The 17,955-nt window shown below is 37.8% G+C and overlaps 1 protein-coding gene across 4 annotated transcripts in view; it reads left to right on the top strand.

Annotated features, from left to right (window-relative positions):
- rbm20 (RNA binding motif protein 20) overlaps positions 1-17,955 on the top strand; it is a 198,781-nt gene that overhangs the window by 108,175 nt on the left and 72,651 nt on the right. For all 4 annotated transcript variants that reach the window (XR_007934025.1, XR_007934026.1, XM_051922162.1 and 1 more), the window contains exons 3-5: positions 9,310-9,371; positions 10,369-10,466; positions 17,778-17,863. Coding sequence is in view for 2 of the 4 variants with exons in the window: in XM_051922162.1 (XP_051778122.1) it covers positions 9,310-9,371; positions 10,369-10,466; positions 17,778-17,863 (246 nt within the window). In the remaining 2 variants the exon portion in view is untranslated. The remainder of the gene's footprint in view (positions 1-9,309; positions 9,372-10,368; positions 10,467-17,777; positions 17,864-17,955) is intronic.

The raw sequence follows: 17,955 nt of genomic DNA, 5'->3' as shown, positions 1-17,955 counted from the left end.
ATAACTTCAGGTTAAATGAAAAGAGCTTTTGCTTTGTAAGAGGCACCTTCAGAAGGTAGTTCTGCCAAAAAAGGTAAAACTTGGTATCCTGAGTAAACAGCTCACACTGACAGAGGCACAGGTCAATACAGACCCTCTGTTTCAGTATCAATAAATAATATTTCACTCAAAGCAACGTTATTGTATCAAGTCAAATAAACAAACGATATGTGCCTAACTCAAGTCAAATAAACAAACGATATGCGTTTACACTGACTTCTTTGTGACACCTATGAAAAAAACAACAGTGTGATATTATGTGGCTGACATAGCCATTTATATTCTCTCTTTTCAGACACACAGACAGAAGGCCAAATGAAGCCAGTATCACAAATATTGTTCCACAACCCAGCTGATTTAAATAAATACATTTTGAACTAGAAAAAACAAGTCAGAAGAATGTGGAGTGCAATTATTTATTTGACAGTTAAAAGAGAACTAACATGTTTAATAACAAATACAATGCAGATATTGTAAACATAACTTGTGCACAGATCAAGTGAATATTTTTGTAATAATTTTCATTGATGCATCAAAATCTGGCTGATAAAGTTCCTGTTTCATTTGCACTGATAACTCAGTTGCAAGGTTTTCTTTGTCTCCTAGTCATCATCTATCACTTCATCATGGAGAAGGTGTGCACCAACCTGCACTGCAATATTGTGCAGTATGGGACACAATAAATTACAGTGGCATTCAGGTGAAAATCTAAGTCCACTTTGATGATTTGTGTAGGTATTGAAAGAGTTTCTATCAATTTCTTAGACTATGCTCTGGAACACTACACGTTCAGTGATGTTTACTGTTATACTGTACCTTCCATCAGCCATGATTTGGGGATTCAGCACTAGCATTAGCAACATGGAAAGGATACCTGTTGTCATCTAATAGCTGCCCACCAGAAAACACACAAAGATTGAATTGTGGGATTATAATATAAATGAAAATAATAATTTCAAAATAGTAATAGCACTTGTAATCTCTACTTAATTTTTATTCTTTCGTACGTAATGAATCTTACTTACCCACAGTTGGACTTGAACCTCTGTCCTTGGGTTAAGAGGCAAATACTAATAGGACAAATATCACAGACTACAAAGTTTGTGGCTAGTGTGTAATTCAAATATTTGAGAGTGAGATTTACCACAGCACTGCCATGACCAGGTGTCAGTAAATTTTCTTGTACTGGATTCTATGGACAGAATTGCAGACAAGATCCAAATTAAGATTCCAAACAAACCGGCAAAGGTCTTGAACCCAGAACTCTGAGGCATTGAGTCAACATCATTCAGCCCACTACCACAAAATTATTCAATAATATTTTAAAAGAGCTATTGCATTATATAGCATTGAACGTGTACTTTAATTTGATAATTGCCATTTAAGTTATTATGTGTCTGTAACATTCCATTAAAAACTCACATGTATTTATTTCACTGACTCAAATCACTCTAAAGTGACTTATGATCACAAATAACATTATATCTGTACCCCAATGTCTACAGCACTAGATTTTTTTCAAGGACCACCTACAGTGAGGATTAAATAGGTAAAGCATTGACATCACTGCCATTTTCTTCATCCTGTCCTTCCTGGTTTTGAAAGAAGACCAGGACCTTAGAGTGGATATGTCATTAGCAACATTTATTCCTAACATTAGAACTTCATTGTCATTTTCACTGAGTCATTTATGTTTGTCTGCACCATCAAACATTGTTGAAATGCTCAGAGAGGTATTGGATGGCCAGTTGGCCAAAGGTTGATGGCTGGAGTCCAAATTGTTGACTGGAGTTTTGTCATTGTCTAAGCTAGTCTTAGCCTAAAACATTCTGACCTTTCAATTTAATTATTGACATTTAGGAGAATTAAGAACCTAATTTATTTATTTTAAAAGATAAAGATATACATATATAAAGTATTTGTATGTTGATATGAACATAATCCATGGAATTTAGTCTAATGATATACCAGTATATTTATATACCCATTTTCTGAACATACAGTGTCTCATGGAGCTGGAGTCCCACGTGACAAGGACAGGTGCATAGCAGAGACCAACCTGGAAACACGCCAGTCCTTTGATCAACACACAATGAAACTCTCACTTTTTAGGCCAACTTAGAGTTGCAAATTAACCTAATAGCACATGGTTGGTTTTGTAAATCTGTGTTTTGTGCTACAGAGATTATTGTTGTATAGTTATTTAAGTAATTCATTTTCATGTTTATGTTTTTAGTGCTTTGATGAAATGTCACTGTGGTGACATTTTGAGCTTTTCTGTGTTATCCACAATTTTTCTATTAGCAGTAACACTGTTGTCAGTCACGTGCCTTGATAAAGCATTGGTGTTAACATGAAGAGAGCCCAGGTGATGCAGAACTTTCAACCAGAAATGTTAAATGTTCAAGAACCATCTAGTGACCCATGAGTTCAACTCCTTGTGCACCAATATCAATTGGAGTGGTGCACGATCAGAGTTAACTCTCGGCCCAGAAAGTAGTACGCCAGCTGGTTAATAGCCCATTTAATCACCAAGTCTTCCCCTCCATGGCTGTTTACCTGGTCTCCTGTCCAACAGTTTATGTCTCAGGAACATGATGGAGTGTTCAACACCATTGACACTTTGGCTCAACACGGCACCAAAACCTGTATCAAAAGCATTGGTCTACAGAATGAAAGGCAACAAAAGATAGAAGCCCTCAAGACCTGTGCTGACATAAGGGCCTGTTTCAAGTTTCAAAATGCAATATCTGCTTTTGCATCCCATTAAACCATATTTGGGGGCCTGCTTTTTTGTTGAGTCTGTCAAGGGTGATACCTTCTCAGAGAAATGGGACACAAACAGGCATTAATACCCAGATAACCCCAAGAAAGTCTGGACATGTTGTTTGGTTTTAGGATGGGGCCATTTCAGGATGGCATCAACCCTGGAACACTGGCTGGACAATACGACTAGATGGCCTAAATACTTGGCCTCTGTGAACCCAAAGAAGCATTTCTTGGGGTTTAACCATAGTCTGGCTTTATTCAAAGTCAGGAGCATGGTACTGCCATGTTGTACGTGTTTCTTCTATGTGTCAGAGTAGATGGCAATATCATCTAAGTAAGCAACTCTAAAGGAGTTGTGGAGCTGCAGCACTGTGTTCACCAGATGCTGGAAAGTTGCTGGTGCTCCGTGCAGTCTAAATGGGAGGACACAATACGGCCATTGTGCACAAGGGGTACTAAATGCAGTCTTTTCCTTGAAAGAGTCTGTTAAAGGAACTTTACAGTACCCTTTCATCATGTCAGACATGGTCAAATATTGGTCTTTACCCAGTTGCTCAAGCTCATCCACTGAAGGAATGGGACAAGCATCAAATCTGGAAATTTGATTAATTTGGCAGAAGTCTTTGTAAAAGCACCAACTTCCATCCAGCATAGGGAACAAAACAATGGTGCTAGACCAGTGACTAAAGCTTTTCCTCAATTACACCTAGATCCAGCATCCATTTAATCTCGAAGTCATGCATGATCAGAGAGGTCCTGCCTGGTTGCTCATTTACCAACTCAGAGACAAAATAGCTGTTTCGAGCTCTTGTTGTCGTTTGGCAGTCAAATTTGAGCCAAAATCAAGGGCCATTCCTCTAGAAAACAACTAACAAGGCTGACCGCAGTGGGGGTCGGGTTTCCTTTGCTTCCTCAGTTTCAGCAGGTTAATGTGGTATAATGTTGAGCTGGACGACAGTTTGGGTGTTTCACCAAATAGTTGACCAACCCTTTCCTTTCCTTAACTTTATGAGGGCCACAAGTTTGGAGTATGAGGTAGGTATGAGGACCATGGCACTATCTCCAGGATGGAACTAATGGAGGCTCGTTCCATGGCCGTAACAGCATGCCTGTGCTGATCCATATTTTCCTTTAGGATTGGCCAAATTTTGTTGAGTCTATCGCATAACTGCATGATATACTGTAATAATAATAATTCTTTGCATTTATATAGCGCTTTTCTCACTACTCAAAGCGCTCAGCAATTGCAGGTTAAGGGCCTTGCTTAAGGGCCCAACAGAGCAGAGTCTCTATTGGCATTTACGGGATTCGAACCGGCAACCTTCCGATTGCCAGTGCAGATCCTTAGCCTCAGAGCCACCACTCCACCTAATATATCTGTGAAGAGATGTGCCTCATCCTTCCAACCTTTTCTTAGGTGTCCAATAGTCCCCAGGGCTGCCATGTAGGCAAATAACACAAGGGGGAATAACTAATCCAAGTTCCTCCCATCCTCACTGACTACCTTGTATAGCATTTGCTTGAGCATCTGATTGAACTGCTCTACTAAATCATTAGTTTGAGAATAGTATACTAAGGTTTTTAGATACCTAATCCTGAGTAAGTCAACAACCTCCTTGAACATCTCCGAGATGAAGGGCATCCCTTGGTCTGTTAAGACTTTCTTAGGGATGCAGACAAGCGCAAAGACCCCTATCAATTCTTGTTCGATGTTCTTTGAATTGGCTACTCTTAAGGGATAGCCTCAGGGTATCATGTACCGTGGTCAATGAGCACTAAAATATATTTGTGTCCTCTGGCTGAGGGTTCAAAGGGGCTAACAATATGAGTCCCTTTGAGCTCAAATGGTATTTCAATGAGTGGTACTGGGACAAGAGGAGTGCAATCCTTCCAAGGAATCTGCCATAATTGCCACTCCGGACATGAAGTGCAAAAGTGACAGACCTCCTCATCAATCTTTGGCCAAAAAAACTGAAGTTTGATCCTCTCCAACATCTTCTCAGTACTCAAGTGAGCACCTAGGCAGTGGGCACGTGATAACCCACAAACATGCCATCGGTAGGGTTTTGGAACTAGCAACAGCATCCTTACCTCTCCCTCATGGTCCACCACACAATGCAATAAGTCATTATTAAGAACAAAATATGGCCCAGGTGGCATGGGATATTTGGTGCATTGTCTATTAATCAGTACTACTGCACTTTTGGCAAACTGGGAATCGTCATTCCACTGTCCTGTTATAAATTAATCTGGAATTTGCCTTAAATTAAAATGTTAGATAGATAGATAGATAGATAGATAGATAGATAGATAGATAGATAGATAGATAGATAGATAGATAGATAGATAGATAGATAGATAGATAGATAGATAGATAGATAGATAGATAGATACTTTATTAATCCCAATGGGAAATTCACATTCTTCAGCAGCAGCATACTGATACAATAAATAATATTAAATTAAAGAATGATAATAATACAGGTGAAAAAAAAAAAAAAACAGACAATAACTATGTATAATGTTAAATATTAACGTTTACCCCCCCTGGTGGAATTAAAGAGTCGCATAGTTTGGGGGAGGAACGATCTCCTCAATCTGTCTGTGGAGCAGGACAGTGACAGCAGTCTGTCGCTGAAGCTGCTCTTCTGTCTGGAGATGACATTATTTAGTGGATGCAGTGGATTCTCCATAATTGATAGGAGCCTGCTGAGCGCCCTTCGCTCTGCCACAGATGTTAAACTGTCCAGCTCCATGCCAACAATAGAGCCTGCCTTCCTCACCAGTTTGTCCAGGCGTGAGGCGTCTTTCCTCTTAATGCTGCCTCCCCAGCACACCACTGCGTAGAAGAGGGCGCTCGCCACAACTGTTTGATAGAACATCTGCAGCATCTTATTGCAGATGTTGAAGGAAGCCAGCCTTCTAAGGAAGTATAACCGGCTTTGTCCTTTCTTGCACAGCGCATCAGTATTGGCAGTCCAGTCTAATTTATCATCCAGCTGCACTCCCAGATATTTATAGGTCTGCACCATCTGCACACAGTCACCTTTGATGATCACTGGGTCTATGAGGGGTCTGGGCCTCCTAAAATCCACCACCAGCTCCTTGGTTTTGCTGGTGTTCAGGTGTAGGTGGTTTGAGTCGGACCATTTAACAAAGTCATTGATTAGGTCCCTATACTCCTCCTCCAGCCCATTCCTGATACAGCCCACGATAGCAGTGTCATCAGCGAACTTTTGCACATGGCAGGACTCCGAGTTGTATTGGAAGTCAGATGTATATAGGCTGAACAGGACCGGAGAAAGTACAGTCCCTTGTGGCGCTCCTGTGTTGCTGACCACAATGTCAGACGTGCAGTTCCCAAGACGCACATACTGAGGTCTGTCTTTAAGATAGTCCACGATCCATGCCACTAGGTATGAATCTAATCCCATCTCTGTCAGCTTGTCCCTAAGGAGCAGAGGTTGGATTGTGTTGAAGGCGCTAGAGAAGTCTAGAAACATAATTCTTACAGCACCACTGCCTCTGTCCAAGTGAGAGAGGGATCGGTGTAGCATATAGATGATGGCATCTTCCGCTCCCACCTTCTCCTGATATGCAAACTGCAGAGGGTCAAGGGCGTGTTGAACCTGTGGCCTAAGGTGGTGAAGCAGCAGCCTCTCCATTAGGTGGAGAGCTGATCCAAAGCAACCTCAGGGAGCATGCTTTAAGATGACCATGCGAACCAATGCAAAGTCTTCACATCATTCTGGGTGGCCACACGATCATGTTCGCCAGCTGGCTGAGAGCACAATTTGGAAAGAGCTTGAAAAGTATTTTCTTCACCTATCACAAGGCCCACTGTTTTCACCGAAGTGACCTTGTGTAACTGAAAGAAAATTGCAGAGAAAAAGGTTGCAACAAGTTGCAGATAATGACTTTTCAGAAAGGAGCCCAGAATTTACCTGCATCAAAACGGGCAAACATCTGGTCATATGGTTTCCAGGCAGGAAGTGGCAAGGCAAGGAGGGCAGATAGTGACTTCAGTGGAAAAACGGCCATCAATATTCTGTACTGCAGAGAAAAGAAGAGAGAAGATATTAGAACACAATGCCAACCTCTGGTTTGGCAGGTAATTAATATCACCAGATCCCTTAAGCTGTCTCTCATGTGAATGTGAGTGACAGCAGATAGCAACATTAAAAAATAGAACAAATTTGGATCAGTTTTGTACTGATTTTTGTATTTGTTTTGTTTTTGACACCTTTGCAAATCTTTTAACTATATTCTCATCTTTCCCCTATTTGTACCTTCATTTCCTTGTTAATTTCATTTTAATCCTTCCAGCGAGTGTGATAACTTCTTAAAACATTTGAGAGGAAATTTTACCCAGAAAAGAAACCACAGTAACTGGACAGAACCATCAATGGTCAAGGTTGCTGTCCATCATAAGGCACACACATGCTCACATTATTATGTTATTTGTTATATAAGTTCCATTTTTTCCTCTTATGACAATTGGAGGTAGTTAATGTGGTGGGTTTACTTTTAAATGATTGCTCAATTTTAAAATGTATTATAAAAATATACAAACATATTTAAAGTATTTCATTACAATAGTGTAAAAGATAAATACCCAATCTAAAGTTATATTTTATGAAAGCATACACATTAAAGAACAATAGCTAACAGACCTAATCTCCCCAGCTATTCTAAAGAATTGCATAATTAAAATATTGATCATTTTTAAAGACCACAGTGATATTTAGCATTTGTTTCAGATATTGAAAGAAATGCTTATATGTTTAAACTACATTTCTATTTAGTATTTAATAATTAACCAATCTATTAATCGGCTAATTTGGAAATTGTAACTGAGAAACTAGCACAATTGCTTTTTTGTAGTTTGCTTTTTTAATAACATTTGCATAAAAGTACTGTATTTTAATATTGTTTTTAAATTTTCACATTATTTTGAAGATGTCATTGTGGCACCATTTTGTGAATGGTTTGCATCATGACAGGCACTCTTTTGAGATATTTTCATTCTGTATGTTCCCATATTATTGCTGTTGCTAGTCATGTGATTGAACGCCAGCATTTTTGTGATTTTATCATCGTCCCACTGTTTGAAAGGCCCATAGTGCATAAGATTTTGGATTTTCTAAACTCCAGTTTGCTAGTATGTGAATTAAATATTAGATAATGAAAGGCTTCTTAGTAAAGGTTAGGACCTTTTCGTAATATGTTTTTGGTTTTGTTTGCCAGCTCATTTTGTTCCTTTGGCCCAGACCCTAGCCAGATGCTAGCTAGTTTTTAATTCTTTTGCTTTATCTAGTTGGTATTCTATTTCCTGGTCCATTTATCTTTTAGTCCAGTTTGGACTGACCTACTGTTAACATTTTTGGCCACAATAACTGAAAAAAAATATATTTAAAAAGTAAGGTTGTTTAGTATTTCTGGCTTAAAGTTTCTGGGACCTGGGCTCTACTTCTGACCTGGTTACTACATATGTTGAGTTTGTGTGTTTTCCCTATATTCAAGTGGGTTTTTCTCTCAGTATTCCAGTTTCCACACTGAGTCCTACATACAACCTGTTAGATGAATGCCATTGTAAGTATGTGAGCTGATATGTACTGACTTCAGAGTTGCTTTATGGCTTCAGGGTCATTGATGCCAGGATAGACTATCTCTATTCACCCCAATACGCAAAAACAGGTTCATTATGACTAGGTGTTTTTTTCTTTATGACTTCCTTTAGATACATTTTGTAGTGAACCCTCCAAATATTAACATTTCAAACAAGTATAATGCAACTACACTGTTAGTATATTTCCTCACTCTGTGGTAATTGACATTACAAATAAAGACCCATTCAGAGAATTTTAATAAATATTGAAATACTAGAAATTTGTTGATTAATATGAATTTAGTTCACCATGAAACACTAGTTAATTGTAAAGTTCAGAGATGGTTAACTAAGCAAGCATAAAAGTCTGTCGTCTTCCACCCCCACATATGCTGCATTAGGCACACATATCAATTCTTCAGCTTTGAGTGACAAACAGGATGATAAATTTAAAGTGATGTAAACGAAGACTTCTTCTGACCTTTGAAGACTGAAATTTATTAACCTTTTTAATAAGTCTGCTCTGCTGCCACAATACATTAGAATGTGCACTTTTGGAAGATCCTGATAAATGAATGAGATTTACATGAAGAACATTCTTCTACAACAAAACCCACACTAAATTACAGAAGTTTACAAAGTGAAGAGGAATGAAGTGTAGAGAAAATAAAAGTAATAAGTCAAAAATAAGAATATTGTATTTTTAATATCTGCACCAGTGAATTTCTAATTAAATATATGTAATCTTGAGATACTGCCTTAGGCCTTATTTTCCAGTTTACTTTATTCAAAATACTTTTGTAATATTTGTGTAGTATTTTGATTCTGTATTAATCCATACTTTGGGAAAATTTGGGAGTATTTTTCATGTGTTGTGCCTTTTCCCCTGATAGGACTGGGACCAGCATGTCAATGGGAAGCTTCATTTACAGAAGCGTATGCTTTTCTCTGAGAGGTAGGTGTCATAGACTCTTTCTTCCATAAACTTACTAATATCTCTTTTAACTTAAACTTTGATACAGGAGAATAAACACTAAATGTAGAAAAATGAAAACATTAATTGTGAGAGGCCCCAACAATGTTACTGTTACATAGTCACCAGTTTGTCTGTCTATTATTAGCCAATCCTTCTCAATCTGTTACCATCAATAACTCTGTCTCTGTCACTATGTTTCTATATTTTTTCAAATGAATTACATTTTTTTCAAGCACATTCTTAAATATTACTTTTGTGCATACATTATATCTTCTTTTCAGTTTCTAGATATCAATTGTTCTGCCAATATTTGTTGTAACTAAAACTTTCTGAAACCAGTGCAGTATAGCTGTGCAGACTTCAGACTGTTCAAACATCATGTTTCTCAGTGATGACACTTCTAATTTTGACCTTTGTAAAATTTTCTAGCTTCTTTTTAAAGTTTGACTTTAAACTTTATTCAACAATTCATTTAGACATTGTAATTATTTTGAAACCTAACTAATAGAATGAGCTGTTTAATCATATTAATTTTGCATTTATGGACATACAGTATATACTGCATAATATCCATGTAACATTGTTTCCTAAACTGTTTTCCAGGGGCTTGAGTTGTGTTTCATAGACATGACTTTCAAGTGCTGCCCTCTAGTGGCTGATAATATATGGCTCTGTTTCTTTGAAAGTTTTCCCAGGTCTCATTAACTATGAAGTGTAACCTTGCTGATTCTGAATGAGTAATAAGTTTCTCAGTATTTGTTCCTCTTGCTGATGCCTTTTGATTATTATGTTTTGCTTTTCTTCCTGTATTTGTGTGCCAAATTTATGTTGAATATTTCACAGTAAATCTCATTTCTCTATTTTTTAAATACAAAGTTTTTGCACACACATCTTTTATTCAGGATTAAACCTATGTACCATACAGATTACAGCAAACAGGCACAGTAAGTGTTTTTTTTTCATCTCTGATATTTAGCTCAGCATCTGGACCTGCTAATTTCCCAGCGTTTTCAGATGGAAGCCTAAGTATTTCTACAGCCAGCTCCATGGATTATACTTCAACAGGCCCCCAAGGTATTGACAGTTCTTTGAGACTTTTTTGAAGATTAATATTTAAAACTGCATACTATTTTTATGGCACCCTCAGTTAAATAGCCTACACATTTTATATGATGAGCTGTAAAACATCAGAATGAAAAATTTGTGAGTTAAATTCAGGTGACTGGGATTGTATGGCTTTCAGTTTTGCTTAAATTTGTATAGCATACTTCACTAAATACAGACTGAGTGCATGCTATAATGTTTTATCAGTAATTTGCTAAATTTGCATAGGTCACAACAATACTAAAGTACATGAGCATTGCACATTTTAAACTTGGTAAACTGCTATGGCCAATTGACAATGATGGATTAGAAAACAATTAAATCTTAAATCCTCAAGCTAAATCTTAAATCCTCAAACTGGTTTAGCATCTATTACACAAGCAGCAGATCATGCCACAGCTTCTGAATGAGCACCAAAAAGCTAGAAACTCCTGGCAGTCTATGTAAAATACAGAGCTCAGGTAGAAGTGGGTAAGTAGGCATGGTTAAGTGAGGTAAAGAAATAGATGTAACAACCACCATTGTAAAGTTTGCTCCTCAGTAATTTCTATTAAATGTTCTGCTTGTTAAAAAATTTAGCAAACAAAACAAGAATGATATATATTTAATTTGACATTTTACATATTTATTGACATTTATGGATATTGCAAATTAGAGATTTGTTTCTGATGAAGTTTGTTGTTGTACAATTTCCTGTATTGTGCAACAGAATTTTTGATGTTTTTGCACCAGTAAGAATACATTTTACTGCACTGTATGCGCAGGATGAATCAACAAAAAGAGAGACATGGTGCATTACAAAAAACAAATGTTTATTCAACCAAAGAATAGTCACGTTAACTGGCAGGTAGCTCAAAGCAGATTCGGTAAAACAGGAGCAAGCAAATGTACCAAATTAATGTTCAAGTTCATAAACAGAAAGTGCTAGACAGAATCTGAAGAAGAAAAGCAGTGGAGACAGCAGCATTTAAATGACTTCCAAGCTTTTGTTTTCACACAAATGACTAATAAACAGAGTTTTAATATAAATAGCCTTACCAACATGTCTGAATCAAAGACAGAAAAAAGTTAAAAAAAAATAGTATCAAACACAACAATAATCCAAAGACAAAAGGCAGATGAGTGCAATGCTATTGCGAAGTGCCTCTGTTTAGCTTCCCCCTTTATTTCTCTTGCCCTTCCAATCATGAGACAATCACCTGAGAAACACTGCACAACCACAGACATGCATAGGGGGGTCTAATGCAATTTACTGGTATAAGAAGTGGTGGGATGAACACCTGCCAACTTCTAAGATGAAGATTCTGGAGTTCTGAGTCAGCAGTGCTAGCCTCTGCATTACTGCACTGGCCACATTATTTTGTAGCCTTCCATATTTCCTAGAACTTCAACTTCAATAAACTGGAAATCACATGGGAGTACATCAACATCATGTGCCTCAAGAGACAGGTAAATCTTACTAATCCAACACAGTATTAAAGAAATCTGAGCTGTGAAAGAGGTAAGTCTGTCTCCTGTGACCAGTGAATCAGGGAGCAAACAAGCCATAAATGTTCCATTTTTGGCATTAATATGTTGCTTGTTTATACAGTTGGCTTTTGTACATTTGTTATCAGTTTGTTTGATAAACAGTAAACAGCTGAGACATCCTGTTTCTAAAGTTTTTAGTGGAGGTTTCTTTTGCCTACTGTTTTTTTCTTTACAATATGTATACAATATAGTTATATACAATATAATTATTTTATTGTTTCACATTATATTATTTAATTAGCTATATTAACAGGCAGGTGCATATCATTAGTTCTTAGTTATATATAACTAGCTGTCCACTGTAGCTCTGCCTGTGTAGTAGTGAAACAGGACAAACTTTAAAAATCAATTTAAAAAAAATGTGATAATTTGTATTGAGAAGAATTTATATTGATCGCTTTCGTATTCAAGGAACTCTTGATATACAATTTTTTTGGTTTTGCTATCGGGGCGAGAATGTAGCTGTGATCTCTTTGCCAAAAATGTAAAAAGTTGGCAAGGTATCTATGGCCAAGCAGAAGGCAGGTACACTTCAACATCAGACATTGCCACTACATCTGATCATGTTCAGCTCTGATGGGAGAGCATCCCCCGTGTCGGGAGAAGAACACATGGCCATGATATCACTGCCAATGAGCAGGTACCATCTAAAACACACATAGCTGTGATCTTTCTCTCAAAAACATCAAACATTACTCTTTAACGTTAATTTCTGCTGAACACACAGGTATCGCTAGCTAAGTGGAGGCAAGGTATGCTCCCACATGTGGTGAGAGGTACAGCAACTCAAAAGTAGGCTAGTGAGTGAGTGAGGATGGCACCGCCCAGCACCCTAATCCTGAGGTCCTGTCTCTCCCTACGTCCACAGCCACTCTATCAGATTCGCACAAATAAATTGGTGCCACAACCAAACTATAATACTTAGCACGATGGGAGGAGTTGCAAAATCAACTGGAGTGTTCAAGCAAATTATAGAAAAAAACCCAATCTAAATCCATTAAGTAGTTCTCTCATGAAAAACAGACAGACAGACAGACAGACAGACAGACATTGGATTTTATATATATAGAGAGAGATTAATTTGTGAATATTTTATGTGTGTTAGGTTTCCATATCAATTAGAGTGGTTTGTTTGCCATATAATACTGGTTTACTTACATTTGGCATACAACTGCAGCAGTACCCCTTCATCATTTGATTTTGAAAAATAACATACAGGACAAACCTTTCAAATTCCTTACCAGTTTAGTTGTTGTTACAAATCAGGAATTTTTTATACTTTTTGGAGCTTAATCATTTTATCTGTGATGTAACCAAGGGTTTTTGGCAATTTTGAATATCTGGTATTTTGACTGTGGACTAGGCTGGTGTGACATCCAAGATTGTGGAATCCTACAAAGAAAAACTTAATGTTAGCTTTATTAGGGTTCTGATCTCTTGTATTTCACATTTTGATCTAGTTCATTATAGGTTTTGATTGATGTTTATTAATACAAAATCGCCATGGTCTTGTTTTTACAGAATTTTGGATCATTTTTAAAAAATGGTAGACATGAAGGTAAAATGAGTACAAACAGACATTAATTATTTGATTTCCTACTGTCAAGTTCAATGTTTATACACAGAACCACCCTGCATTCCTTACTATACCATTGACTTATTATCTATTTGTTATGGGGATCATCAACATGTGTTTAACAAACAAAAATCTTTTGAACTTCCCTCTCACTGCTATATGGTTGCTCAATCACGTTACTACCTGGGATTCCTTTGCCAAATCAGAAAAATGTATCCTTTATTTCGGCCATACAATCTGGCTTTGGAGGGGTATATAACAAAGAATCTGGCAAATGAGGTACTTCAGTCATCTAATACTCCTTTTTTGCAAAGAAGAAAGACTCTGTATTGATTATTATTAAGAGTAGATATGCCCTGCCACTCATTTCCTCCTTACTCAATTAAGTTATTGGTTCTACAATATTTACTAAGCTTAACCTCCAGAGTGTGTATAGTTTAATTTGAATCAGGGAGGGAGGAGAGTGGAAAATGACATTTAATGCATCAACAGATCATTACGTGTGAAAAATTGATTAGCCAAGAAACTGTCAGTTTTTAAATATTTCCTAAAGAGTATATTTTAAGAATTTTTGGGAAGTTCAGAGTTATTGTATATTGATGATATGCAAATATTCTCTAATGATATTTGTTAGATATATTTGCCATGTAGAGAGGTAGTGGAAAGACTAAGGCAAATAATTTTGTCAAATTTGAGAACTGTGACTTTCATAAAGACACTGTTCTTCTTTTGGGTATGAAATCTCTAATTTAGACTTATGTATGGACAAAACATAGGTATCCACAATTTTTGACTGGAAAATCCCTGAAAGTGTAAAAAAATAATAATTTCACAGGCATATTTATAGCCAGAATCTATAGATTACATAAATTTCCTTCTTCAGTAATATGTGATACTGGACCTCAAATTATTCCACATTTTTGACAGTTTATCTGTTAAAAAAATCAGCTTTATTTTGAAAATGCCATTAGGTTACCACCCTCAAGCAGACTGGCAGAACAAAGGAGTAAATAGGGATTTAGAGAAGTTTCTCCATTGCACAGGAGATAGAAGGATGGACAGAGTACAGTCCTTCCATTGGCAGAATTTTCCTGTGTACTGTACAAGAATATTAGCGTATAGTTTAATATTTTTTAATTAATTTCTAATAATGTCTTACTTTTAAAAAATGCAAGGAAGCTTTATGGCCTATTCCTTGCTTGGGGGCATTTACAACTTCAAAGATCATGTGAGGCCTTTTCTTAGGGAGGATTGGTCACAGTTTTATTAATAAGAAGAGAACCATAATGGCCAGTTTTATTATGTAATTGTATCCTTACTTATTAAAGAGGGATCACCAAAAAACATTTGGTATAGTCGCCAGGACTTTGGATTTTCAGTGTTTTGCACTCTGTTAGTGAATACTATTCTGAAGAAACACTTGGAATCTTGATCAGGAGAATCTGCAGAAAGAAGCAGATTCTGCCAAGCATTTTTGTCTATCTGTTCCTTTCTCCATTCCTTGGATTACCTCTGCAAGCCAGTATAGATAATGACAGGTTTGAAACCAATAATTACAGCAAATGTAGTAAGGGTGACAGCAAGAAGTTTGCTTGGCATGTCATCTGGAAAGAGGAAGGAGGAAAAGGAAACCTGGTGGTGGAATGAGGAAATACAGGAGAGTATACAGAGGAAGAGGATGGCAAAGAAGAAGTGGGATAGTCAGAAAGATGCAGAAAGTAGACAAGAGTACAAGGAGATAAGGTGCAAGGTGAAGAGAGAGGTGTATGATGAGTTGTATGAGAGGTTAGACACTAAGGAGGGAGAAAAGGACCTGTACTGATTGACTAGACAGAGGGACCGAGTTGGGAAAGATGTGCAGCAGGTTAGGGTGATAAAGGATAAAGATGGAAACGTACTCACAAGCGAAAAGAGTGTGTTGAGCAGATGGAAAGAGTACTTTGAGAAGCTGATGAATGAAGAGAACGAGAGAGAGAAGAAGTTGGACGATGTGGAGATGGTGAATCAGGAAGTGTAACGGATTAGCAAGGAGGAAGTAAGGACAGATATGAACAGGATGAAAAATGGAAAGGCCATTGGTCCAGATGACATACCTATGGAAGCATGGAGGTGTTTAGGAGAGATGGCAGTGGAGTTTTTAACCAGATTGTTTAATGGAATCTTGGAAATTGAGAGGATGCCTGAGGACTGGAGAAGAAGTGTACTGGTGCCGATATTTAAGAATAAGGGGGATGTGCAGGACTGCAGTAACTACAGGGGAATAAAATTGATGAGCCACAGCATGAAGTTATGGGAAAGAGTAGTGGAAGCTAGGTTAAGAAGTGAAGTGATGATTAGTGAGCAGCAGTATGGTTTCATGCCAAGAAAGAGCACCTCAGATGCAATGTTTGCTCCGAGGATGTTGATGGAGAAGTTTAGAGAAGGCCAGAAGGAGTTGCATTGCGTCTTTGTGGACCTGGAGAAAGCATATGACAGGGTGCCTTGAGAGGAGCTGTGGTATTGTATGAGGAAGTCGGGAGTGGCAGAGAAGTACGTAAGAGTTGTACAGGATATGTACGAGGGAAGTGTGACAGTGGTGAGGTCTGTGGTAGGAGTGACGGATGCATTCAAGTTGGAGGTGTGATTACATCGGGGATCGGCTCTGAGCTCTTTCTTATTTGCAATGGTAATGGACAGGTTGACGGACGAGATTAAACAGGAGTCCCCATGGACTATGATGTTCGCTGATGACATTGTGATCTGTAGCGATAGTAGGGAGCAGGATGAGGAGATCCTGGAGAGGTGGAGATATGCTCTAGAGAGGAGAGGAATGAAGATCAGTAGGAACAAGACAGAATAATGTGTGTAAATGAGAGGGAGGTCAGTGGAATGGTGAGGATGCAGGGAGTAGAGTTGGCGAAGGTGGATGAGTTTAAATACTTGGGATCAACAGTACAGAGTAATGAGGATTGTGGAAGAGAGGTGAAAAAGAGAGTGCGGGCAGGGTGGAATGGGTGGAGAAGAGTGTCAGGAGTAATTTGTGACAGATGGGTATCAGCAAGAGTGAAAGGGAAGTTCTACATAGCAGTAGAGAGACCAGCTATGTTATATGGGTTGAAGACGGTGGCACTGACCAGAACGCAGGAGACAGAGCTGGAGGTAGCAGAGTTAAAGATGCTAAGATGTGCACTGGGTGTGATGAGGATGGATAGGATTAGAAATGAGGACATTAGAGGGTCAGCTCAAGTTGGACGGTTGGGAGACAAAGTCAGAGAGGCGAGATTGCGTTGGTTTGGATATGTGCAGAGGAGAGATGCTGGGTATATTCGGTGAAGGATGCTAAGGATAGAGCTGCCAGGGAAGAGGAAAAGAGGAAGGCCTAAGTGAAGGTTTATGGATGTGGTGAGAGAGATCATGCAGGTGATGGGTGTAACAGAGCAAGATGCAGAGGACAGAAAAATATGGAAGAAGATGATCCGCTGTGGCAACCCCTAACGGGAGCAGCCGAAAGATGAAGAAGTATATATTTAGAAACCAATATTGTATGCATGCAAACTGATAGTGAATACATGTAAAACATTAGTATTAATAGCAATTCATTCATATACTGTATTTTCTAATCTGTTTATCCAGTTAAATAGCCTATCCCTGCAGCATTGTGTGTGAGGCTGGAACCAACAATAGGTGTAGCTCTAGTACATCACAGGGCACATTTGCAACATCATAGGTGACATTTGCACACATGTATCCACACACACTCACACTGGTCCATTTTATAGTGTCTGTTTGGCGTAATTCAAACAAATAAATCAATACATCATAAGCAAAAATATAATCTTTTTGAATTGGCTATTTGGTGGGACACCTAAGAATCAAACCTGAAAAGTTTAAAAGAGTTGGGGAAAAGGCTGAAGAAAAGATTTTGCAAGTGGAGGAGAGAATAGACAAATCTTAAAAGAATTAAACATTTTTGAAAAAAGAGAACTATAAAGAGAAGTTGAAATTATTATAAAAATTATTAAAAAATTATAGAAAACAATATAACTATATAATTCATAAAGTAGCTTAGCCTAAGATAGAAAGCAATCCATGGGCCCTTCACCTTGCTATTACTTTTTTATACCAGTTTACAAGTATGATTGTGATAATGACATTGTCTAATGGGTTTAATTTTTTGTTTCTTTATTTGGCCTTAGGCTCCATCTCTTCTTTTAAATCTTCTGCTGCAATAAGATCAAAGTCTCACTCCATTGCTGGATATTCATCCCAGTCAGGGTCAAAGGTTAGTGACCTCTTTATATATGTAAAAAAGTGCAGTTTTGGAGAACTCTTAGGGAATAATAGCTGCCAGTACTTGAGGGAGAAACACATGTC

Source organism: Erpetoichthys calabaricus, chromosome 2 (genome assembly GCF_900747795.2).
Source record: "Erpetoichthys calabaricus chromosome 2, fErpCal1.3, whole genome shotgun sequence".
Classification (NCBI taxonomy): domain Eukaryota; kingdom Metazoa; phylum Chordata; class Cladistia; order Polypteriformes; family Polypteridae; genus Erpetoichthys; species Erpetoichthys calabaricus.
This window is presented reverse-complemented; position numbering and strand designations above follow the sequence as displayed.